The 25,946-nt window shown below is 36.9% G+C and overlaps 1 protein-coding gene across 1 annotated transcript in view; it reads right to left on the reverse strand.

The window, feature by feature from the left end:
- The window catches only part of LOC150084486 (protein kinase C-binding protein NELL1-like), a 512,402-nt gene that overhangs the window by 408,224 nt on the left and 78,232 nt on the right, over positions 1-25,946 (reverse strand). The window contains exon 2 of the mRNA XM_090375239.1: positions 7,517-7,588. Coding sequence (XP_090231365.1) covers positions 7,517-7,588 — 72 coding nt within the window. The remainder of the gene's footprint in view (positions 1-7,516; positions 7,589-25,946) is intronic.

The following is a 25,946-nucleotide window of genomic DNA, read 5'->3' on the forward strand; positions in this document are numbered from 1 at the left end:
AGTCTTAAGCACGTCAATCAAATCTTCTCAAAGTTACCTAGTTTCCAAGAGCTGCAATTTGAAAACGAAAGCCTTTGTTGGTACGAGTACCCGTTTGTGTCCTTGATTAATCCTGTTGCCCTTCTCTACATCTGTTCCAACAGATTCAGATCAGTCTTAAAATGCAGTATTCAAGGTACGGCCTAACTATTGGGCTATGCAGCAGGATAGTCATTTCCATGTCCCTGCAGGAAAAATTGCTCTATATCATTGAAAGAACCCCATGAATCGTTCTAACAGCCTGTTTACACTGCTCAGAGAACTTTGTCTGACTGCACAATTACCCGTAGGTCACTTTGATCGCCATCCCTCTCAGCGTAGTACCACCCAGCTGGTATGTTATTATGAGATCACTGCTTCCCATATGCAGCACCTTGAATTTATCAATGTTAAATCTCAACCCAGCTGCCTAATTTTAGAGGTTCTTGTTGCAGTTGTACACACTCCTTGATTCCTGTCATTAATCATTCTACCAACCTTTGTATCATCTTTAAACTTAGACAGTAAGCTTAATATGCTTTCATCAATATCCTTAATAAATATTGAAAACAGTAAGGGGCATAACAACGAATCCAGAGGGTCCCCACTAATAGTGTTAGTCCAAGAACAGCAAGTTCCATTTATAATTGCCATGATGTAATGGTTCAGTTCATGATTATTTTATTTGTTTATGGATAGTTTATATCAGTGCTATTGCTTTTTATTTTAACAATTTTTTTTCACTTAGGTTCTGTTAAAGTTTATATTTATTTTGTTGCTATTATATCTGATTCAAAATGATGTATGTTATGAATCAATCACAAAGCGTTGGCAAGCAGAGTTATGTTCAGGCAAATCTTAACATATTTTCATAAAATTATCTCCATATTGACTTTATACTAGCGCATCAAGTTGTTTTTACATAGGTTTCATTACATAAGTATGTAATGAAATGTGGTCGCTTTTTAGTCAAGTGGTAAACTGTTATTGTTGTACGGTTTTAGGCGCATTAGCAACTCTGTAAATTGCGTGCGTTCTCTGGTCAATTTGTTGTTTTCTGGATGAAAACCCAGAGGTTTCCAGGAAAAAGAGAGCCATGCTACCCTCGCCTGAGACCAACCAATTCAGACACTTTGTGAAAATTTCCCATAAAAATTCTTACTAATATATAAGTTTTAATTTGAGATCCGTACATAAATTCCGTTGGAAAAAGAATAGAATCATTAGTTGCGCTAGGATTATTAATATTGGTATTAATAGTGACAAATTATGCAAGAAAGCAAGCTTATAAAGCTTGAACAAAAAAAAAAAAAAAAAAAAACCTACCCACATCGTCTGTTCATCCCCTCCAATAATTTATCTAGTTCGTTCCTTGAATTTATATATATAATTTTTAGTGTGCACAAAAGTGATATACTGTATACAATATACACTTCAGCAGCAATGCTAGGGATTAATTCAAACTACCCACTTCCAAAACAACAACAGATGGACGTTTGTTCCAACAATCAGCCACCCACTGGCCGAAGGCAAATTTCCGCATGTTTATTCTGCAATCATCTTTCCTCAATTTTAATTATGCTCCCCCCCTCATGTACGTAGTAGTCCGAGCAAGAGGAAGAATGCCATCAGTATTGAGCCCTTTCAATCCATTTAAAGCCTTGAACACTTCAATCAGGTTCCTAGAATTACCTCTCAGGTCCTAGAATCCATAAGCTGCAATTTTCAGAAATGAAGCCTTTCTTGGTAAGACCACCCTTTTGTCTCCTTCACCAATCTCGTTGCTCTTCTCTGCACCCGTTCAGCAGATGATATATATCCTTCCTGAAATGAGGCCTCCAGACCTGAATGTAATAATGGAGATGTGACCTCACCATTGCCTTGTGCAATGGGATAATCATCTCCTTATCCATACTAGTAAAGTTCGGGTATATTATTGACAAAACCCCATGAGCTCTCCTGGTAGCCTGTCTGCACTGCTCAGACAACTTAATATCGGACTACACAATTACCCCCCAGGTCTTTTTTCATTTTCTACTACCCAGAATTTAGTACCACACAGTTGGTACATTAATCTGGGATTACTGCTGCCATTACACAATACCTTGCATTTGCCAATGTTAAACTTGAACTGCCATATCTCAGCCCATCTGCCTAATTTTTCTAGATCCTGTCGCAGCAGCTTACCTTGATTACTGTCATTAACCACTGTGCCAACCTTTGTATCATCTGAAAACTTAGAGACAAAGCCTGATATACCTTGATCAATTATCATGACTAAATATAGAAAACAACAATGAGCTCAAAACTGAATCCTGGGGATTTCCTCAATTAACATTATTCCACAAAGAGCAGTGACCATTAACTCTGTCTTCTCTCACTGAACCATCCTTTTATCCATGGCAGTAACTTTCCCTTGGTGCCACCCTGCTCCAATTTGTCTTTTATGTGCAAAAGTATCAAAGCTTTCTTAAAATACATGTATATGATATCAAAAATATTTTTTTGCATCCAATTCCTTTGCTTGGTCAGTGCGTAATAGCATCCATTGAAACTGGTCACGCAAGATCGCCCGTTAACAAATCCAGTCTGTGACTGCAGTATACTGTATTTGCATTGTCTAGATAATTCTGCATTACTTTTTTAACCAGTGACGCCATTATTTTCCATGGAACAGAATTTGATCTAACAGGTTTGTAATTCCTCATGTCACCTTTTTGATTTCCTTTGTGAATTGGGAATATATTCGCACATCTCCCATCCAAGGGATCTCCCCTGAATCCAAAGGTCCTCTCATAGTAAGCAAACCGTTTGTCATAATTATTATGGCTAACGGTTTGCTTATCTCCTTTACTGCTTCCCTTAATATAATTGGATAGATCCATCAACCTCAGCGCTTTTTTTATGATTAGCTTCAACAATTTCTCTATTATTTGTAGGAGTGACCTTGGAATATGTTCACAGGCTATACAAGCAATGAACTCATACACTGTTATTTCATACGATTCATGATTACCACGGACGAAGTATTCAAAGTGGATCTTGCAACAACCATTAACCCTCTGCTGGTAACGCGTCGTCTGTCGGATGCCACTTTTTCAAATTTTTCTATTTTAGAAAGTGGCATTAAAATGTACATAGCATATGTACATAATTCTTCTTTTGTCTTCACCATGTCCGTTCGTTTGTGTGTATGTAATAATTCGACTCCCAGTGGGCAGATTTTCATGAAATTTTATATTTGGACCTTATAAAAGTAATTGTCTATCGTTTCCAAAGTTAATTTAAATCAGCCCAAGAAATCTAGTTTTTTTTTATTCTCATGTAATAAGTAAAATTTTTATTAGTCCGATTTTCATGAAACAAATTTCATTAAAATCAGATTAATACAAATCTGATAATTATTATTTCGTTCGTCCGCATGTTGATCCACTCAACTCCAATGAATGGATTTTCATGGAATTTTATATTTGATTCGTTTGGAACAATTTATTGATCCTTACCAAATTTCATTAAAATTGAACCAATGGTAATTATTATTTATTTCATACATATCACATGTACTATACATATATGTATTATACATATTGTAGTTAAAACACTGGACATTATGTTTGTTGCCAGGTGCTGGATAGAGGAATGAATGAGCAATGTGATTAATGAGCGAAAACGAAATATTTTCGGTTCGCGCATAAAAATCGTTACTTTTTGCTCTTTTTTTATTATGAATTTTTAATTATTACTATTTGCTAACGAGTCTGAAATGTAATGCACTGCGTACATTAATTAACTTGTTTTAAAACTTGTAAATAAGAGTTCAGCAGTATTCTCCAAAACTGTGGATCCTTAAGTTTCTAGTATTTTTTTTATGTTTTGTTATTATTTTTTTAGAAATATAATCTTTCTTTTCTCCTTATTACAAATTTCTTCATTTTTTTCGCATTTTGTATATTATAACCTGGGTTTCCAAAGCTACCCTTTCTTTGCACCTCAATTTTTCGCTCATTTTAAAGTAACAGGTATCAGATTTTTGAAACTAGACACTGTTACTGTCTTGCACTGGTGATGACTATTTTATTTCACATAATATGGTTTTAAAGCGACAAAAAGAAAATTTTAACAGAATTTTTACTTACAAAAATAAAAAAAGAAGACATATGTCAATAGACGCTACAATTTCGTCATTGTCCATCGGCAATGAAGGTTTCTTCATTGCCAATGGACAATGACGAAACCTGAAGTTCATTTTTTAAGGAATTCCATAATACTGACATTAATTATAGCCCGATGACTTCGGGTTATGAGTGAGTTAATTAAAATGAACCTCTTGATATTTTTAATATTAGAGTTCTGTAATATATAAATCCGATAGTTTTTAGATACATTAGATATCAAAATATTATCACACCCAAAACGCGTTAATGTAACACTGAAAACTGATGCATTAGTATAAATTTGTATGATAATCAAACAGGCTAGAGCAGAAAAAAAAGTAGGATACAGAATGAAAACATACTATTATTAATTTTAAAGGAAGAAGACCGAATACTGGTAAGGCAGCTTATCGATAAGGTTTTTAAGATGCGAAACCATGTATAGGAGCAGTATCAAATTGATTGAATTAGAACGAGGCCGTATAGTCTGATTCTGTGAGGCTGGATGGTCAGCTCTGCAAACTGCTGTTCCCATCTGATGGGATCCTTGGACAGCTGATTCATGTTGGAATCAATAGCTAAAGGAACATACCTACAGTTGTCACCAAGATTCGGAAGCTCCCAGGCAAACGTTAGAGCGTGAGGATTAGCTAATTCGACCAAAAAAAATTGCTTATACGGGAAGGAGCAGGATTATGTTAATTAATCTTTGGGGCATTCAGTATCAAGAACATCATTATCGAAGTGGCAGAGACAGGATTTCGCTCACTTTATGCATTGTGTCCACACTCTTCGTATTCATAGGGACATGTTTCTTTGGCCCTCTAGGTTCTTTGATTTGTGTTCTACTGATTGTCTTCGCTGATGCAGAGATAGAGATCTTTTTGTTCCAAATGGAAGATAAAATGCCGATGGATTTTATTTAATGATGAGTTAAGGTTCTGTTTAGGGAACGGTAAAAGGAAGATCTGCACGTGGAGATCCCATGACGAAAGAGGTATTTTCCTGCTAAAGGCAGGAAACCTCCCAGGAAAAAAAAGGAACAATTTAAGGACCATCTCTCACGACAACCAGTCATCTTTGCTTTTTATTCAAGGTTATGTGCGTTACATGTGGACATTAATAGGCCTACCCGTTTGCTAATTGCTTCAACGGTTGCATAATCCTTTATTCCAACGCAACAATGCTTTTTCCCACACTACTAAATATCAGGCAGTTTCTCTGTAACGTCGATATGCTTCTTTGCCCCTCTAGGTTCCTTAATTTTTACCCTATTGAGTACGTCTGGGACATGATAGGACTGCGATTTGGAGCTATGCCTCAAGCAGTCCAAATTATATTAGTTTTAATAAAACAGCTAAACTAGACACGAAAGATATTCTTCAGATTTTTTTTTTTTGACACAAATTGATTTTTGTTTTGACACAATATGCGTCGATTTCTTCTTGGATGATATCCATAAAAAATAAACGATTTCAAACAATTTAGGTCCTTGTTCACATGCATGCACAGCGTGTGAGGACAAAGATTTCAAATATTCCTTTCTTCTAATGCTGAGTTCATATTGTAAGAATAGTTTCTAATCCAGTGTGCTTAGTGTTTCACAGCCCTTCCCATTCCACTGCATCCCCTACTTAACCTTTTTTGTTTCAAAAATTCCATTCTATAATTTACTCATATTTCTCCTGTTTTTTTGTATTCACATCTATACTGTTAAATTTCTTGACGTAAAAGGGTTATTTTATTTTGTTTCTTTCAAAATTTCCTAATTGTGGAATTTCTTATTACTGCGTGCTTGAGTGCAAATACATCGCGTGCTCTCAGGCATATGGCGAAAATTTACATGTCTTCTATTAAGTTCTGTGGGATTTGTAATTTACAAAATAAATGTATAAATGTATCAACAATCTGGAGGAAAAAGATTCCGAAGAAAGAAAAATATAAAGCAGTCGGATATTTGTAGTTATTGCGCCTAGAAACCATTAAAAAATACTTTTAAACAAAATATACTATGAAATGAGGAATACAGCGTTTTTACCCATGGTAAAACCGAGCATCGAAGAAAAAGTCAAAAAGTGAAGCATGAAGACAGCAAATGAACTGGAGGAAATGAGGGCAAGGTATATCACAATGGACATTCGCATAAGCATCACCTTTAAAGTAAAGTAATTTGTGTAAACGAGGTGAGCGCAGATAGAAGAAACTGTTAGAAAAAAAAAAAGAAGTGGGCCTAGGAATGAAAATATTATCCGAGATAGACTACCTCAACCCTGGTGCGAAAACAAAAAAAAAAAAAAAAACTTCCTCGCATCCTTCTGGAAAGGATTTCTCAACTTCGCTGCGAATTGGGATCGAACCTCAGGCCTTGGTTAGGCCGTATCTTGAGTACTCCATATAGGTTCGGAGGCCTAATTTTAAGAAGGATTTAGAGCTGCTGGAACGAGTACAGAGAAGGGAAACCGGTTGGTGAGGAAACAAAAAGGTGTTCTTACCAAGAAAAGCTTCATTTCTACAAATTGCAGCATCTGGATATTAAGCGCATGCAGGTTTGATCTGATTGAGGTATTCAAGGCTTTGAATGGATTGAGAAAGCTCAATGCTAATGGTATTCTTCATCTTTCTCTGACTACATAAATGGGGGCCATAAATTGAAATTGAGGAAGGATGTTTGCAAGATAGATGTGCCGAAGTTTGCCTTCAGCCAGCGGATGGCTTATTGGTGGAACAAACTTCCACCTATTGTTGTGGAAGTGGGTTGAATAAATTCAAGGAAGAACTAGACAATTTCTTGGAAGGTATGGATATATGAAGTGTGTAGGTTTTTTGATGTTTTATAAGCTTGCTTTCTTGCATCATTTGCCACTACTAATACTAATACTTTTCCACACGGTGGAAGTATCAATTGCTTTATCGCAAGGGCTGTGGTTACTAATGTTTGTCACTTTCTCCCAAATATAAAAATTGAAAAAAGGAAATTTGAGGCTTCAGAGGAAGCGATAGGGTAAGAAGAAGGGATAGGATAGGGTATTGGTTTTAGTCGCGAGAAGTTGAAGTTGAATAACAGACGTAGTGGGTTAAGGGATGGAGTTGTGGTTAAAAATAAAAATTCGACACATTTGATAATTGAGTTCAGGTTGCAAATGAAGGAAGAAAGTGTGGTGAAAGTGGGGTGAAGGCGAGAGGCAAAATATAAAATTAAAAATATTATGGGATTTAATAAGCATGGAATGAGTAATAAAAATTAAAGGGCGTTTACACTAGTAATGAACTAATGAATACTATCAATAGGTAGAATGTTATGTTTATGAGTACATCCAACTTGCTCCTAATAGATTTTTCCTTACCTTTTGATCTACTCACTGAATTTTGAGATCTCGACAATGTGAAGGCTTGTCCGTACCATGACGATTGCGTTTCTATAAATGGAACTAAAATCAGTTCTATAAATCATGGAACTAAAATGACAAATAATCAGTTTTTTAATAGCAGAGAGAGAGAGAGACAAAAGAAAGTTCTTTTTCTCTCTTTCAGTTTCTGTCTCTTTTTTATTTCTCTTTCAGACACAGACACACACCCCCCCACATACTATTTATATATTTATCTTTTAATTATTTTATACTTGAACAAACTTTTATAGTGATGAACAGGATCGGACTGGACCGGGAAGACAGAGAAACATATCGGGAAGTTTCACCCTCATCTGGGACCTGGCTAAGGCTCAATAGCACACTTACACACAGATCTCAACAAAACAACTTTTCATTTCTTTCAGAGAAAGGGAAGAAGAGCTAATTTCAAGTCCAGACCTTGAAATTAGTACGGGGGGGGGGCGAATAACAAATAGGCACATTTCATGCAAATATTACGAAGGGCAGTGCAATATCACTGAGTTATAAATGTGGAATGTGTTCAAAGAATTTGAAAGCGGACCGTCAGAAACGTAACTCCAAATTTTGCGCCCTCCATCCAAGATTTTTGAGTACTTCTGCTCGCTGTCAACCATTCTATTTCGTGCGTGGCTATTCTCCCAAAGAGCTGGTCAGTACTGACTGTGCAGAAAAGAGATTTCCTAACCGTAATTTTTGTTTTTAACGTTCCAATCACATGGGAAATTGATTGTAGGTCACAGGATTGTGTATTTATTAATAACAAATGTTCTCGATTTCTGATTATAATTAGTAATCCTCAATTCGTACATGAAGCATTAGGCCGAGCATTCACAGAACACAAAATAACTTTCAGGTTATCGCGTTTATGAATAACATAAATAGATTAAAGTTTCTCTGTGGATATCTGACCGTCTACATAAAAAAGAAAAACCATCAAATGTGCAGCAGTTTTAGTTTGATGGTCAAGGAGTGAGGAGCTAGTATCAGCTGATAGCTCATGTATTGGGCTTACGACAGGATCCGTCAAGGATTCTGAAACGTCGTCTTTGCATCAAATTTAAGGTATTAGGTCACAAGCACTTAATAAACTAGTTCTAAGTTATTCACATGGTATAAGAGCGTTTGCATTATTTAACCTACGATTAATCACCACTTATCGTCATTCTCAAATTACATTCTAATACAAACATTTTGTAACTCAGTTTTTAGTAAAAATAAATAAATTTTCTGTTTATACTCCAGGACGACCAAACGGTCAGAGGAGTTTACAAGATACACAGAATACAAGAAACAGCACCGTATTCAGCAGTCACGGGCTTGAACCCCGGTCACTGAAGGTACGTGTACTTATGCACCCGCGCGCCTGACCACTAGGCTACGGCGGCCTTTTTAGATGTTTTTGTTTTTAATTCCCTAAAAGGTTGTATCGGAAAACGGTGTTTTGCACTGTAACTAGTAATAAGTAATTTTTTTAAAACAATAAAATAGTTCGAAATTTCCCACCAGAGGACTGTGCGATACATTCATTCCAATTAAAAAAAAAAATAAAAAAAAAATATATATATATATATATATATATATATATATATCTTTCGCGTTAGTTATAAAAAGGAGTGCATGCCTCTGGGATCGAAGAATTCGAATGTTTTCTCGTAGTGGTCTTCATCGTCAAGTAACAGTATTAAGTATTACAACAACTTGAACAGTATTAAGCAAGTACAATCAATTTCTTTTTAAAATGTTGCCTAAAGGAAAAGCACTTTTACTTAAGCGTTATTATAAGAATGGCGGTAGGTACTATTATGCAGACCTTAGAGTATAATAAATCGGTCAACTACTGAGTGCCGGGCCTTCAGGATGGAGGATCCGTAGTCACGAATGTAGTATCTCAAATAGAGAGCTTTATGATAACTGAAAAAAAAAGTTTCTAGTACCTCGGCTTAGCCTAAAACTGAGGAACTTACGAAAACGTTGTCTATTTGAGTCTGTTCAGTTGTTGTGGATGAAAACGGCGAGAGAAGCGACCCCGACTTCTTCCTGGAAAAGCAATTAAAGTCTTGAGGGAGAAGCGACTGGGCAGGTGATGACCGTGCAAGACTCCCCACCACCGCCTCCTCAACACTGGCTCTCCAAATACCTCCTTGCCGGGACAACTCCAGCTTTGAAAATTGTTAAAAAATACTTCTCGTAGCAAAATTTATAAATGACCTTTATGGAATTATTAACTAACTATTTAGCAACCTTTTTGTCACCAAAAAGGAGAGTTACTTAGTAAAAAGAAGCGCGCTATCGAAGTGCAATAAAAAATTGGTTTTTTAATTTTAACACAAAAAGTAAATGATAGATTTAAATCGGAATAGTTTTCCCTTGATAAACATCGAATACACATAGCTAATATGATTTTTAAATTTTTAGCTCCATTAGCGACGAAAATACAGGAGGGGACACGAAAATTACCCACATTTTTCTATCTTGCGTCGCCATTTTTAATGTAAAAATATTTTAAAATTATATTTTAAACCTACTCGTTGAGCTCTTTCCAACGGTATAAGATATAGATGTATAATTATACGCTATAGACAACATTTTTGTCCCCCCCCCACATTTTTCAGACAAATTTTTGTCAACAACGATCAATTTGGCGTATCGTTGGCACACGTGATGTACAAACCCATGCAAAATTTCAAGTCAATAGGTAAAGTGGTTCCAGAGATACAATGCTCTGAAAGACGGACAGACAGACAGACAACCGAGAGACATTATAAGGGTCATTCATTAGACTACGGACCCTAAAAAAAACGAAAATATTTCATGGACTCTTTGTTCGAGAACAACTATATTAAATTAAATATTTCTAACTACAGCCCATTCTTTAAAGGTTTAGTCAGCTGATATGGGCTGCAAAACAACAGTTAGAGATTTAGAAACACCATTGAAATATATTTACAAGATTATACACACAATATTGCACACGCTACAGAAACATGGGTTTCCTGCCCCTATAATCCAACGGCATCTTTTGGAGATGAGCATTAACTGAAATAGTTGAAATTTAAGCACCAGTTCCCACCTCAAGCAAGAACTACAGAGCTGACATTTAATCTGCAGTATACCACTATTCATAATAGTAAAACATATGTGAAAGGCTTTGCACCACAGTGAAGAGAATAGCTGGCTATATTAGCTCCCCAAACATGTGGAAATTATGGTGGATATCTCTCTCTCTCTCTTCATACCCTCAGGGGCTCTTAATACCTTAGATCAAACCCGAATCACCTCCATATTGCAGACAATAGCAGGGTGCTTAATGATTTTGTAATAACTGAGAACAAAGTGGAGGAGAAATTGTTGAAGTTAAACATAAGAAAGGAACCTGGGGTGGATGGGATCTATCCAGTTATATTAAAGGAGACGGCAAAGGAAGTAAGCAAACCCTTAGCCATAATTATGAGAGCATCCTTGGATTCAGGGGAGGTCCCCACGGACTGGCGATGTGCAAATGTATTCCCAATTCATAAAGGGGGATCGAAGGGTGACAGGAGTAATTACAGACCAGTTAGTTTAACTTCTGTTCCGGGTAAAATAATGGAAAACAATGGTTAAAGATGCATTGCAGGATCATATAGACAAGAGTGCAGCAATAATTAAGACACAGCATGGTTTGTTAAAGAAAAGTCTTGTATGACAAATTTGATTTGTTATTATGATGGTTACAAAGGAACTGGATGCAAAAAATAATTTTGATATCATATACTTGGATTTCAGGAAAGCTTTTGACACTGTTGCGCATGGAAGACTACTGTACAAATTGGAGCAGAATGGTATTAAGGATAAGTTGCTACAATGGATGGTTAAGTGGGAGAGGGTGGTAATCAATGGGTGCTGCTCTTCGTGGACTAATGTTATTAGTGGAGTCCCACAGGGTTCAGTTGTTGTTGTTGTTATTTGGTTTTTAGGAGCATTAGCAACTAATGACATATCGCTCCAGGGATATGCGGTGGTCATTCCCTGACCTTTCCGCATCCATCCGTATTTGGTGGTCACGGGCTCCAGGGTTCAGTGTTGGGCCCTGGGCCCACTATTGTTTTGTATATTTATCAACGATACTGATGAAGGTATATCAGGCTTAGTGTCAAAGTTTGCAGCTGATACAAAGGTTGGCAGGGTTGTTAATGACAGTAATGGCAGCGTGCTACTGCAACAGTATCTAGAAAATTTAGGCAGATGGGCTGAGAAGTGGCAACTGAAGTTTAACATTAACAAATGCAAAGTACTGCATATGGGTAAAAGTAACCCCAGAGAAACGTACCAACAGTGTGGTACTACACTTAAGGTGGTAGAAAATGAAAAAGACCTGGGAGTAATTGTGCAGTCAGATATGAAGTTTTCTGAGCAATGCACACAGGTTGCCAGGGTAGGTCATGGGGTTTTGTCAATGATATACAGGAATTTTTCTAGCAGGGAAAAGAAAGTGATTGTCCCTCTGTATAAGGCAATGGTCAGGCCACGCCTTGAGTACTGCGTACAGGTCTGGAGGCCTCATTTTAGGAAGGATGTAGATTTGCTTGAGCGTGTACAGAGAAGGGCAACAGGATTGGTAAGGGGAATGAAGGGATCCTCTTACCAAGAGAGGCTTAAGTTCTGCAAATTGCAATGGCTCGAGACTAGGCACCTGCGAGGTGATCTGATTGAGGTGTATAAGGCCTTGAATGGGTTGAGCACGCTGAATTCTGATAGGATTCTTCCACTTGTTCAGATTACGAATCTAAGGGGGTATAAATTCAAATTGAGGAAAGACAGATGTAGAATAGATGTGCGGAAAGTTGTCTTTAGCCAGCGGGTGGTTAACTTCTGGAAGAAACTTCCATCTGTCGTTGTGGAAGTTGATAGGTTGAATACAGGTTGAATAAATTTAAGGAGGAACTGGACAGGCATTTGGAGGGAATGGTGTGATTTTTTTTTTTTTTTTTGGCTGATGCTGCATAAGCTCATACACATGCTTTTTTGCATCACATGCCACTACTACTACTACTACTTTGAATTTATTAATTACTAATACACGGACCGTTCTTCAGTGTAGATATATACAATAATTTGTTCGAACTGAACTCGAAAGTAGCTGAAATGGCATTGATTTAATTGTGTCTCATATTGTGACTACCTTCACAACGAGTTTCATGATATTGCACTACCTCGAATAAGCAACGCTTCACTAAGAGAATATTTGACAATTTAGAATAACAGTAAACTAAAATGTTCAAATTCAAATAAATTCAAAAAACATGTATGATTCCACATAGTCTTCTTCACTAGTTGCTTCGCATTGTATTTAGATTTTCTAGTTCAATTAACATAACTGAAAAAAAATAATTATAATCTAGTAGGTTTAGGTTGATAGTTAAGACTAATCTGGCAAAAACACTGTATATAACATCAAATAATAGCAATATACTAAACTTATAAACTATTGATATATCAGTTTGAAGGAATTAACGCATTTATGTAGGCTTAATTTATTTTTACTACAATTTCAAGTATTCGATGTTAACGGTAGACAACATATCCAATTTAGGCTGTTTCCCCCTCCTTTGGCCATGTATTGGAACGCTATCATGACTAAGCATTTGCTGCAACATTGTTCATCTAAGCGATGGCATCTCACTGAACACTGATGTATCAGCAGTATTTCAATTTGCGCTTTCCGATTTCGTGAAGTAAAAGATTTTTTCTACCACACACTCTATGAAAGTTTTCAGAACATGTTTGTGCAGATTTATATAAAATCATAACTATTCTTTTACAATTTGTGTTGTTACTTTCGTTGGTATGTTTGTAATTTTTAATTCAGTATTTCTTGGTGTTAATAATTAGTATGATTTTGCATATGGAGAATAAAAATGTAAAACAATTAATGACCTTTTAATTTTTTATTTTGACGAAACTGGTGTCTCTTTAATACGAGGTCCTCTCACCTTTTTTTTATTTTTAATGATCTTCGGTACATCCAATTTATTTTCTAAATACGTTTTAAGGCTGCATTTCTTATAAGCAGTGCCTATTAAAAGAAACGTTTTGCTTCAAATATCAAGTCGGGCATTAACGAAAGGGTAGATATTAGGCAATTTATTTATTTTTTAATTATGTCCATCTGCTTCCAGCCGAAGTTTCATTACAGTTATAATTAATATTCATCATGAGGAATATAAGGATATGTAGTCAATTGCTGCAATATTTAAACGTTCCTCGTTATTAATGATATTATATTTTTTCTGTTTCCACTTATACAACAAAATACCAGTAATTGTAAAATCAATAAAAAATTAAACCATGAAAAAACTTACGCCTGCCATTGTGATGCTACAATGACAGGTGTAATTTTCTTTACGGTTTAATTTTTATATAAATTCGATGTGTGAAACAGAAATAAAAGCATGAATATTATAAGTGTTTGAAGGGGATGCTACAATGACCGATGTAAGTTTCTTCATGGTTAAATTTGTTTTCGATTTTACAATTACTGGTATTTTGTACGAGAGCTGAAAATATTCATGTTTTTTTTCTGTTTCGCACATCGAATTTATAAAAAGAAGTGGTGATAGCTATGGAGAAAAATCATTTTTTTAACTTCATTTGGCAAAAAGTCTTGGCATAGTTAGTTTTGAAATTCCACGAATTATGCACACACTTCCTACCATTCCTAATATCTGTCCTGACTTAGCGACAATACAATTTTGACGGAACTAGTTGGATAAGCTCTGCTCCACTTGGCTTCTTGCCACAGAGAAAACTTTAGACAACTTTTATCACGCTATCTGTATTCTAAGTTAAGAATAAGCATATTGCAATTGGTAGGTTAAACTGATACCGGTTAGTAATGACGCAAATATGAGAATTATTAAAAAATAATCCGCATGAATATGAAATATAGTTAAGAGTCGAGAAAGGAGATGTTTTTTCTCTCTCTCTCTCTCTCTCTCTCTCTATATATATATATATATATATATATATATATATATATATATATATATATATATATATATATATATATATACACACACACACACAAATCAGGATATAGATCTGATTATACTGAAACTGACTTTGCGACAAAAACACTCTAAACTATATCTCCTTTGTAGGACAGCGCATGCAATGGTCTGCCACGTTTGAAATGACTTAAAATTCGACTCCAGCAGAGCCTGGATGAATTCTCTAAGAAGGCTTTTTCACTCAAGGCTGCAGTTACCAAGTCTCGGGAGTGATGTTGGGATTCCCTTCACTCGTGTGCAAGCGTACTAGTATGTTCAAGCACTATGAACACTTTGGCTTTATTGCCCTAATTACGTCGATAGTTGCATTACGCAACTCACTAAAACAGATCTGAGGGAAGCATTGAAAGATCTTTACATGACAACATAAAAAATAGAGAAAAAAATTAAAGAATATTCTTTGAGACATATCATGGACATTTTTTCCAGTGATTATAATTAAAGTCGCCACTTCGAACTCTGGGTATGTCTATCAATGTACACAGTTCAAAATCACTATAAATGCCTAGTATGAGAGAGAGAGATATTCACCAAGGTGTGAACCAATGCGAACAGAAGTCGAGGTGCAGGTCCACGCTTCATAGAGCAATAGTAGAGCTTTTTTGACACCGTGTGGTAGATGGCCCTCATTACCAGATGCAATTCCACCACTTATTTATCGGATATTTAGAGGCCTCTAGAGCAAAGCTGTAGAATCTCTCCCCTCCATCTATTCTATCACGCAGTATGAATCATGTAATTAAAGACTGTGATGGGTATCACAGTAAGACCCATTTCGAAATCGCCATCCGAGTAGTCCACTTGACCTACGGTTAACCCATCTGAGATCTGAATTAACAAGTAAATCTAATTAATTAGATCCATTTGCTGATTCAAATCACCAACTATCTCACCACTAATTAATCAACAAGTAATTTGAGAATGACATTACGTGGTAATTATTAATAGATTTATTATCTAACGAATCACTTTTATACTATGTAAATAATTAAAAGTTAGTTTGTTAAGAGCTTATGACCCTCATTACCTTAAATTTGATACAAAGATGATGTTTCAAGACCCTTTCCAGATTTTTTTTATCTTATGATAGTGTCTGGCAGGGGTCCTGAAACGTCACTTTTGTATTAAATTTAGGTCATAAGCACTTAATAAACTAATTAATAGACTAATAGACTGTTTCATTATATAATTAAGCAAGTGAATAGATCTGCTACCTTCACCCTGCCAATTTCGACTGGAGAAAATCCGAGTAGTGTGTAGGAGGAAGAGGAGGGGTGGGACGGCGTTGCAGTAGCCGAGTGTATCTTACTGCGCGTAGGGCACACCCGAAAATTATATCACTTCATACCAAGTTCGTCCCAACATTCACCTCATTTACATCCTCGTATCATGAATAGCCAGAATTGTGAAACAAACCAAACCTTACTAAAACTTCCCAATTCTTTTTAAAAATATATTCAATCTCAGTTCTAATCTCAAATATGTTCATTCCCATCCACAATCTTCCAAACTATATTTAGTTTTTCTAAAAAAAAATGCAGTTTCCTCTAGCATTGCTCATCTCATTTGTCTTAATTACTCACTTTATTTTATGATTCTTCGCTTCAAAGGCAGTAAAGCGGGTATTTCCGCTCTGATGTTTCTTTTCTGAGATATCTTAATCTGAAAATACCTTTTTTCTTTTTTGCTCTTCTTCAGTCCCAAGCTTCTTTACCACACTCTGTGAAATCCATTTTCTGTCTCTATTGCTATTCCCACTCAACAAATCACTCAAAACTTATGACTTCTTTTGAAACTTGACTCTCTCTCTCTCTCTCTCTCTCTCTCTCTCTCTCTCTCTCTCTCTCTCTCTCTCTCTCTCTCTCTCTCTCTCTCTCTCTCACATCTGACTTTCCTAAAAGCGAAATAATTCACCATAGTGATTTTTATAGCTCATGACTCCAGCTGACTTAAATTTTCTCGCTATATGGGCCCAGAAGATTGAGATTCTTCGGATTTTATTGTAGAACTCTAACTGAAATACAATACAGCTTGCAAAAATGAAAAGTTCCTTAACAAATGTCTCAGATAGTATGTGGAATTCGAAATATTCCTTGAAGTGCAAGGGACGGGTTGACGAGTTGATTACAGATTTATTAACACGAAATGCATCGCATTAGTGGCGTGTATAGATAAGATACAAGCATGATGCTATGCAAAAAAGGGGGGGGGGGTTAATATAACTAAAAATAATGAACAGCACACACCCAGATGCTAAGTGATAAGATGCCACTGTACAATGAACTGCACAAAACGTGTCAATACATAATAATAAAATGCGAGACTTTATTCCATCATAAATTTAATGTGTACTTGTTAATAAGTTACGCTTTTTATATATTTACAATAATATTAATAATTTATATCAATATTTCCAATAACAATAAATTAGCAAATACTGGTGCAATCTGTACAGACAATGAAATGGAAATTATTTCTGGTTATTAATTTTAAAACGTTGATCTAAGTTTTCTGAAGCAAGAAAAAGGAATAAACGACACATTAGTATAAAATTTCGTCTAAATAAACGACACATTAGTATAAAATAAACTCTCGTGCTTTAAAATCCAAAAATCATTCCCTAGAGAGAAGAAATTTCAAATCTTTCTTAAGATATTGTTAACTTATACGAAAAGTTATCGTAAAACCTTCATGCTTTCAAGCTTCTCACAAAAAAAAAAAAAAAAATAATAAATAATGTGTGTGCGCGAGGGCGCCGAGCACGCATAGTGGCAGTTAAGTGAAACTTCTTTAGGCGAACAATTATCACTTGACCAAGGATCCGTATTGACCGTAGGAATGCCGCAGGCGACGAATCTGCATGAATGGGAGCTTCGGAGATATGAGACGTTCCGTTACTGAATCTAGTTTCGGCAAGTGCTGCGATTGTTACAGGCCGACATTTGACTTACATCCTCATTTTGAAATGCTGTTTGAAGAAGAGCGTGATCTCGAGCTGCTACAATCTTCAACATCGTTCTTGAACCAAAGCCGATCACATACAGAACAAATTGAACAGAAATCATTATCCAGGAATTTACGTTTAAACTTTGCATGGATGTTTCAGTGTTTCTTAAAATCCTATTGCAGTTCCTGCTGTGTATTACACCAGTTACGTGTTGAACAATTTCATTGGAGTACTTCTGGCAATCGGTTTTGCCTTCTTCACTTTTCGTTTACCACTGGACTTCGAGGAGTCTTCATCGTTTCCATTTGCAGTATCGACTTCCATGACTCCTTCTTCCAAATTCACTTGTAAAATTTATGGGGAGATGTAAGGCTCAAGATGAGGATGGACCTTCTCCGGCTTCTTTGTTAAACTCCATCGCACGCTGTAATTACTTCTGCTTTCATAATAGCTTAGATCTCTGCGTTGTATTCAATGGAGGAGTTTTCGGTGGTCGCACTGCAAGTATACGTGCTCTATACGCCTTACAGCGCTCACTACAGTGGACCCCCCCGCTTCACAATTGGTTCACTGTACGATTTAATCACTTTACGATGGACACTCCATAACAAAATACCGTTCACTATACGACATGTAGTAAGCGCCGGTCATATAGAATTTTAATTGTATTAACGGCGATTATAATAAGCTAAAGTAGGAGGAATATTGTCCACGGGCTATGAAAAACGATATAAAGCACATATTTACACTTTATTACCTTACCAATTAAAAAGAAAGGAAGGCAAAAAGTCAACTACACCGTGTATTTCCAGGTGGTCACCCTCCCAATTACTAACGGGGCCTAACGCTACTTAAATTCGGTGATCGGACGAGAACCAGTGCAGTAATGCGTTTACTTATGGCTTAGTTTTCTGTGTCGCATTTTCATTGCGTTTTTTGTCAATCCACGAACGCAAGTTACTCCCATCGGAAAACTGCCTAGAGCACACCTAAAGAAATTTCGCTTCAAAACTGTCCTGTCAAGGTATTCGGATATACTTCCTAGAATGAACAGCGTGAACGAGGTGCATATAGAGCTACAACAGTTCAGGCAGTAATCACAAACACGCAGAATGAGTCAAGTTTGCGCAAAACACATTGAGCTTCAAAGAGATTTAACCGTTGAATACCACATCAGAAATTTGTACTATGTTCTACCGTTAAATTTTAAAAAAAGTCCATACGATTACTACTAAAATTAGATGGCGCTAAATATTTATATAGGAAATATTATTATATCTACCTCCAGAGATGCCGGGTGGGTAAAGTGCCTGCCTAGCAACCCAAAGGTCGCGGGTTCGAATCCCGCCTCGGGCTTGGATCAAAGTACTGCAAAAACCTTGGGAGGTGCATTATGGCCACAGAAGCCGATGCGCCAACAACTACCAAAAAAAAAAAAAAAAAAACCCTCCAGAGATTTTCCTTATCTTATTTACTAAAGAGGCGAACATTGATAAAACTTAAATTTGTTTATAAGCTTTTATATCATACAATGTTAGAGTAGAAAATAAAACGTATTCTGTTCCTTTAATTTCATTTCAGTGAAATACAGCACTGACTACGGCAAAAAAAAAAAAAAAAAAAAATCGTTGTTCAGTGCTTTAATTTTGCTGAAAAATTTGCAACTAGACCTTTCATAAATTTCTCAAATTTCAATCACACTGTAAACTTCAACTTAACAAATCGGATTTATCTTTAATTTCTGTATAAATAAAATAATCGCCTTTTTGCCATGTTTATCCATCATCTAAACACTTTCAATAATTGTTTGGGTCTATATTTATACATAGATGAACACATCATTCTTTTAAATGAACCAGGTTATTTAATTTGTTTTTTGTAATAATGTACCTCAGATAATATACATTGTTATTGGAGTTTACTCTATAAGGTATAAATTACAGCTGCCTGCAACCTACCAACTGCCTCCGACAGCCAAATGTGAAATTCTGCAATATACAGGGTGTTTCAGTTAAACGTTTCAGAACTTCTAAGAGGGGTAGGGTACATCCTGACAACTCGAAATCATATAGCAATGTGGGGTCGGAAATGCTTTCCTGAAGCGGTATTGTACACAGAAGTCGTCATGCGACGTCGTGCAGCACAGATTCGATTTTCGGTCAATGTATGGGCCGGTATTATGGGAGATCACCTCATCGGACCTTACCTGTTACCGTGTCGTCTAACCGGACCTATCTACTTGATCTTTCTGCAGCAAGTATTGCCACAACTTTTGAGAGATGAACAGATTTCTGCATCGACGCAACAGACAATGTGGTTCCAACACGATGGAGCCCCTGCCCATTATAGCGGAGATGTTCGTAACTACCTGGATGTCACATTTGGTCAACAGTGGATCGGACGTGGTGGTCCCGTGCGTTGGCCTGCTCGGTCACCCGACCTATCATGTCTTGATTTTTATTTCTGGGGTCATATGAAATCGCTAGTTTATGACACCCCTGTTGACAATGCTGAGGAGCTGGTTGCAAGAATCGCAGTAGCTGCCGAAGAAATTCGAAATTCGCCTGGAGTATTCCAGAATGTTCGGATGTCCATGCGTCGGAGATGTGAGGCGTGCATTGTAGCCCGTGGAAGAAACTTCGAACACTTACTTTAATCCATGTACCTTTTGCTTCTTTTCATGTATTATTAAAACGATTTCTCACTTACGGTCTCTTTTCTTTATGGTGCTTCTGTGTACAACACCGCTTCAGGAAAGCATTTCCGACCCCACATTGCTATATGATTTCGAGTTGTCAGGATGTACCCTACCCCTCTTAGAAGTTCTGAAACGTTTAACTGAAACACCCTGTATATATATATATATTTTTTTTTTCTTGATCATTATAATTCCTATTCATTGTTTATATATATATATATAAAAATTCTGCTGGATGTTATTATTTGGATAAGAAAAATAAATAAATAAGTCTCTCTAATATTTGTTATAAGATTTGCTCATCACAGCACACTTGGCCAGGAGCATTACATGAAAGATTGCATATAGAATAATGTACAATTAGAAAAAGTAACATAAAAGAAAATATAAAAATGAAGATATATAAATAAAATGTTATATAAAGAACGATCACAAATAGTTCATAGCTGATCAGTCACAATTTCAGGTGATGTATTCAGCATCCTCAGTTCAAGAGAAATTCAGTTCAGAAGGTACGATCTCACAAAGATAACACATCGTGGTGAGCTCGTACCTTCTGAACTTATAACAACATTAGACCATAAAAATACGACCAGAAGGTTCTAAAGTTTCTATCTCACCCCGTAGCTTATGGCCAATATCCAGTTACTGCCCCCCCACCTTACATACCAACCCTTGAAAAGAAGACTTTACATTCTTTGAGACACTCATCCTTTAGCATCACCAAATCAGATAAATTTTCATTTCATAAAGTTCATTGATTAGTTCTTGTTCCCTCTTACCTTTATCCACATTAAATGTAATGATGCGTGAACCTAAATAGGAACAACCTAAAGGAAAAGCTCATCAAATTCCACCTATTTCGCATCCCATTTAGAACATAATTGTTGTCATCGAAACCAGCGCACTTCAAGAAAGTCACATGTCCTTATGTAATGGGTTTACCTCTCCTAGTTTGATGACTTTTACCTCTCCTAAGTCCTTAAGATTAAGGAAATTGTTATCAACTACATTAATAGTCTTTCCTACCTTCTGCTCTTTGTCCAAAATACTTCAATAACTCACACACACATCAAGCGAAATGAGGTCAGAACAGTAGCAGCACTTACCCCGACATCAGGCATTCTACATGGCCGCTTCTTGACCACACGGGCAGTGCCATTCTTTAATTTTCTTGCAGTCTTAGCCCGGTATTCACTACTTTGTAAAGATAATTCAGGAAAAGATGTACCATCAGACTTACAAACTTCAGTCATCTTTACCAATTCTTCTCCAGATTCTCTATGACTTGATTCCAATGGTCTGCAGCCTTTAGAGCACATATCGAGAGCAATTTTAACCCATTTTTTAACCTGTACTGTCCACAGATTGGAATGCTGCCTCAACCTTTCAGAGGATTCAATGCACGGAGAACTTTGTTCACGCGAATAAAGACCAACTCTTCCTGCATGAAATCCTTTGAATCCATGCAAGTATCCTTCGCTCTCATCCCTCTTTGATTGTTTGCTTTTGCCTTGACAAGTTCAGAACCTTCAGTAGGAGCCTTACTTCCCTCACTCAACGTTATACCTTTAAGCACAGATTTATCATCAGTTGCCATTATATTACCTATCACAGGTCCGTAAAAGCCGTGAACTAGCTCCACCCCACTGTATAATTCAAGTTCCCCACTAATATGTATCATACTGGTCACACGTAATGTGGTAATTTCTCTCGTGTGTAGCACAGTTGGTTATTAGCACAGTTGATATAATCAACTGTGCTACACACGAGGAAAGACCCTCTTTCAGGAAAGAGGAAAGACCCTCTGTAGCACAGGTGATATAATCAACTGTGCTCCACACATCAAGTGGAAAAGATCTGAGGTTGAGTCCCATTGATGATGTGAGGAATTCTTATGGGTCTTTTTCACAACGTGGCTGAATTAGTTGGTCTCAGGGAGGGTAGCATGGTTTTTCTCCGGGAAACTCGAATTTTTCGTCTGGCAAGCAGAAAACTGACCATAGAACACGTAATTTACAGACAGTATACACGGTGCAATATGGCTGATGTTCCTAAAATCCTATTACAACAATGTACTAATCACAGGTATTCATGAACTCTTATGTTCCAAAACAGTTCTCTTGGCCTAATAGTAAATTCACACCAGGTGGCATTTATTCTTTATTAGCACCTAACCAATCAAGCTAAGGGTTTTTATATGAACTTAATTATAACTAGAACAATTCAGATGACAGCTTTTTGGACAAAGGTACAGCGATTACTAGTAAAAAATTAAAATGGCCGTCGTAATGGCCAACTTTAAGATATAATAGGAGAAAAACCACAATGTCAGATTAGAAACTATCACCTTTCTTCTAAAGAAGGGGCACCTCTACCTATACATGAATTTCTATAGAATTGAGACGTAAGCAATCTTAAGATATAAGGACTACTTTCTTATAAATGTAAACAGCCCTTCGACTTCGTTCTGCACTAATCTTGAATGGAGGCAAATGACTTTTTCTCTATAACAGGAGAATATGTGAAATATTAATCCAACACTTTTCTCAATAAATGTAGGTGGCACAACAGTAGCTAGTTTTAAATATAGATAGAGACGCCAATATGGTTGTTTCCACAGAATAGCAATGACCTTTCAGATTGAAATAAATGTATAATTTCACACCAAATTAACATTCAAGGTTGTATATTCTTATACCTATCACTCAGAACTTTAAAAGGTACTTTTAAAAAAGAACAAATCTTACTAGCCAATTCAGATCTCCAGAAAGCACTTTAACCTTGAAATCTGCAATGTACCGAATCAGTCTATGTACTGAAAAGCCGCCGGACTGAGATGGATATGTAAGCAACATCTGTACCATGTAACAGACAAATCTACCATGGTGAGATACATTTCAACGATAGTGTATCCGCCACTTCTCTATGCGGCAGAGATTTGGGCATCTGCACCTCCCTCTACCACCAAACCTGTTTTCTCATCCGAGTATTGGCTTCTCAAGTGGGCGTGCCACAAACTTAGCCTACCTCCCCAGCTCCGGACCACCGCTATGGCCAATGCACTTAACATCCCAAGGCTTATGTCCCTCATTAATGAAAGAAGACGCGGAGATGGGGAAAACTCTTGGTGCCGTTTGACCCCAAACACGCTTTACACACACTAATGAAAGAAGGCTTGTCAACAACAGTCAAACTCATAACCGGTCTCATCTCCTTCCCCCTCCTTCTGGGACAACTATGCGTGGAGGATCCCAGTGGCATGTCTGAGAGCAATTTCCCAGTTATGCCCTCTGCAAAGACGCCTTCATCTGTCGGACCGGTTTCTTCCTCAGCAGATGCTGTCTCGAATACAGGACTTAGATATCGACTTCAACAAGTTCTGTCGAGATCGACAATATTGGAAAAGAATACTCAGTGGGGTGGCCAAAGCTACTACTATTATGATATGAGTCTTGAGCAATGTATATTCTTAACCCAACCAACTATGTACACATTTATGCACTTCAATGTATATCCTTATAGTATGTATTTCGAATTAAATGGTTGTACACTGACTTAATGCTCTATATATGTAGTGTACTCAAATCATTTCTCCATTTTCCTGTACTTTATTTCACTTATTTATGTATTTTGGCCTTTGATACAATAATGTCTCTGTGGTACATTATTAACCCCTGGCCACTGTTCCGTGACGGACTGTTGCAACTACTATTATATAAATTATCATTCTAAGCGTTGCAATAAAGATTCTTCTTCTTCTTGCTGTAAACATCATTGACAATATCTGTTCAGATATTCTTAACTGCAGCCAGTTAAGGGATTAATTTGATTTACTCTCTTCTTTTCCCCGTTCTTAGCTCTCTTTGTAGTGCTTTTTCGTAAGTAGCTTTCACTCCTCTTCTCTTATAATGCACATGCAAATCAGAATCCCGTAATTGTCAGTAACTATCGTATGCGTGTTTCTTTTGCTCAATTAAATCATTGATTATGGCACCTTACGTTAACAGAACTTTAGTATTTATACGAATACATTAGTGGGTTCGAGGATAAATCCCTTGAATACTTGCCATAGCATATTTGTACTGGACACCGCACAGCCTTCTCAGTTAATCGAGCTCAAGAAGTATCTTAATCCCTTGTGGACCCACGCTTTTACCTTTTACCACATAGATTTCTTTAGCTAGTCCACTTTATGATATTGTGGTCATTGTCTATTACTGGTTGTTTATGCACTGTCAAGTGTTTGATACGGTTAAGTTCCTTGGTGAGAACGAGAGCTAGGATGTTAGAGCCCCTTGTACTCTTGGATATACTGGTTTAAGTAGCAGTCGTTCAATTTGTTCAATACTTGTATCATATAATGTATTTCCGGTCTACGTACCCCAGTCTATAAGAGGGGCAGATTGAAGTCGCTCATAATAGAATAATCGCACTTAATAGGCCATTCAATTTGCATAAATAGATTTTTGTCCTGCTCTTCAGACGCCAATTGGCCTGAGACATACTCCAACTATCATCTTCCCTTTACCAAATGTAATTTCACACAACACTGACATGATTACATTAACTAGACTCAATGAACATTCTTGCCACCTTCAGGCAGTTTTTGACGAGCAGCATCACTCCCTCGCCCATCCATCCCTTCCTATCTCTCCTGAACATACAACATTAACTGAAATGAAATTCTTCATCTCGTATCTCTGAGCTGCACCATGTATCAGTACGTCCAACTACATCAACGTTTGTTGCATTGATTAAACGCTCAAATGTATTTAATGTGTTTACTGTGTAGACAAATTAAGATTAAGTAAAATTCTCCAGTAATCTTAAAAAGATAATTAATTATTCTTAAGATTACTGACGAATTTTACTTCTATTATACACTGCTCGACAAAATTAACAGAACATATAGAAAGCGTAGTATAACTCGTGCAGCTTGCGATGAATCCGGACAAAATTTTGTATGATGGTGTACCATAGAATAACAACGAAATCAAGAGAGAAACTTCCGACAGATATAAGGGTTGTATAAGAATTACTAAAAATGTCACATTACAGAAGTCGATACAAGATGGTCGAAAATATGGTAATATGATATAAGCACGGCGTATGGTACCCTCCAACACCTAAACAGGCCTGACAGCGGTGAACAATGCTCGATATAAAAGTGTTTATAAGATTCAATGGCAACAAATCCCATTCTTCCACCAGCGCAGACCTTAGCTCACCAAGTGACCGAGGAGTTGGTTGTCGGCGTGAAATGCGACTACCAAGGCGTCCACACATATTCGATCGGATATGTTCGGTGATCGTGCTGGCCACGGCAATCATTGTTTATCTTCAGTTTCAAGATATTCCTCCACCACTTGAGATCTATGTACACTGGTGTTATCGTGCATGAAAAGAAAAGCTGGGCCAACCGCACCCTTAAAAAGTCTCACGTAGGGTTCACGTATCTCTCGTCTCGGTACCTGTGCGCAGTTACAATATCCCTATCAGAAACATGAAGAGGGGATCGGTCGTTGATTATTATTCCGCCCCACACGAGGACCGCCTCCCCGTAAGTGTCCTTTTCTCTGATGTTGAAGGAATGGTACCGCATTCCTCGTTCTCTCCAGATGTTTGAAGGCTAAAACGGGGACTCATCAGAGAACAGAACTGAACCCCGTTTGCCATGGCACCAGTTTC

The sequence above is a fragment of the Mastigoproctus giganteus genome, chromosome 6 (assembly GCF_048544385.1).
Source record: "Mastigoproctus giganteus isolate SK-2022 chromosome 6, ASM4854438v1, whole genome shotgun sequence".
Classification (NCBI taxonomy): Eukaryota; Metazoa; Arthropoda; class Arachnida; order Uropygi; family Thelyphonidae; genus Mastigoproctus; species Mastigoproctus giganteus.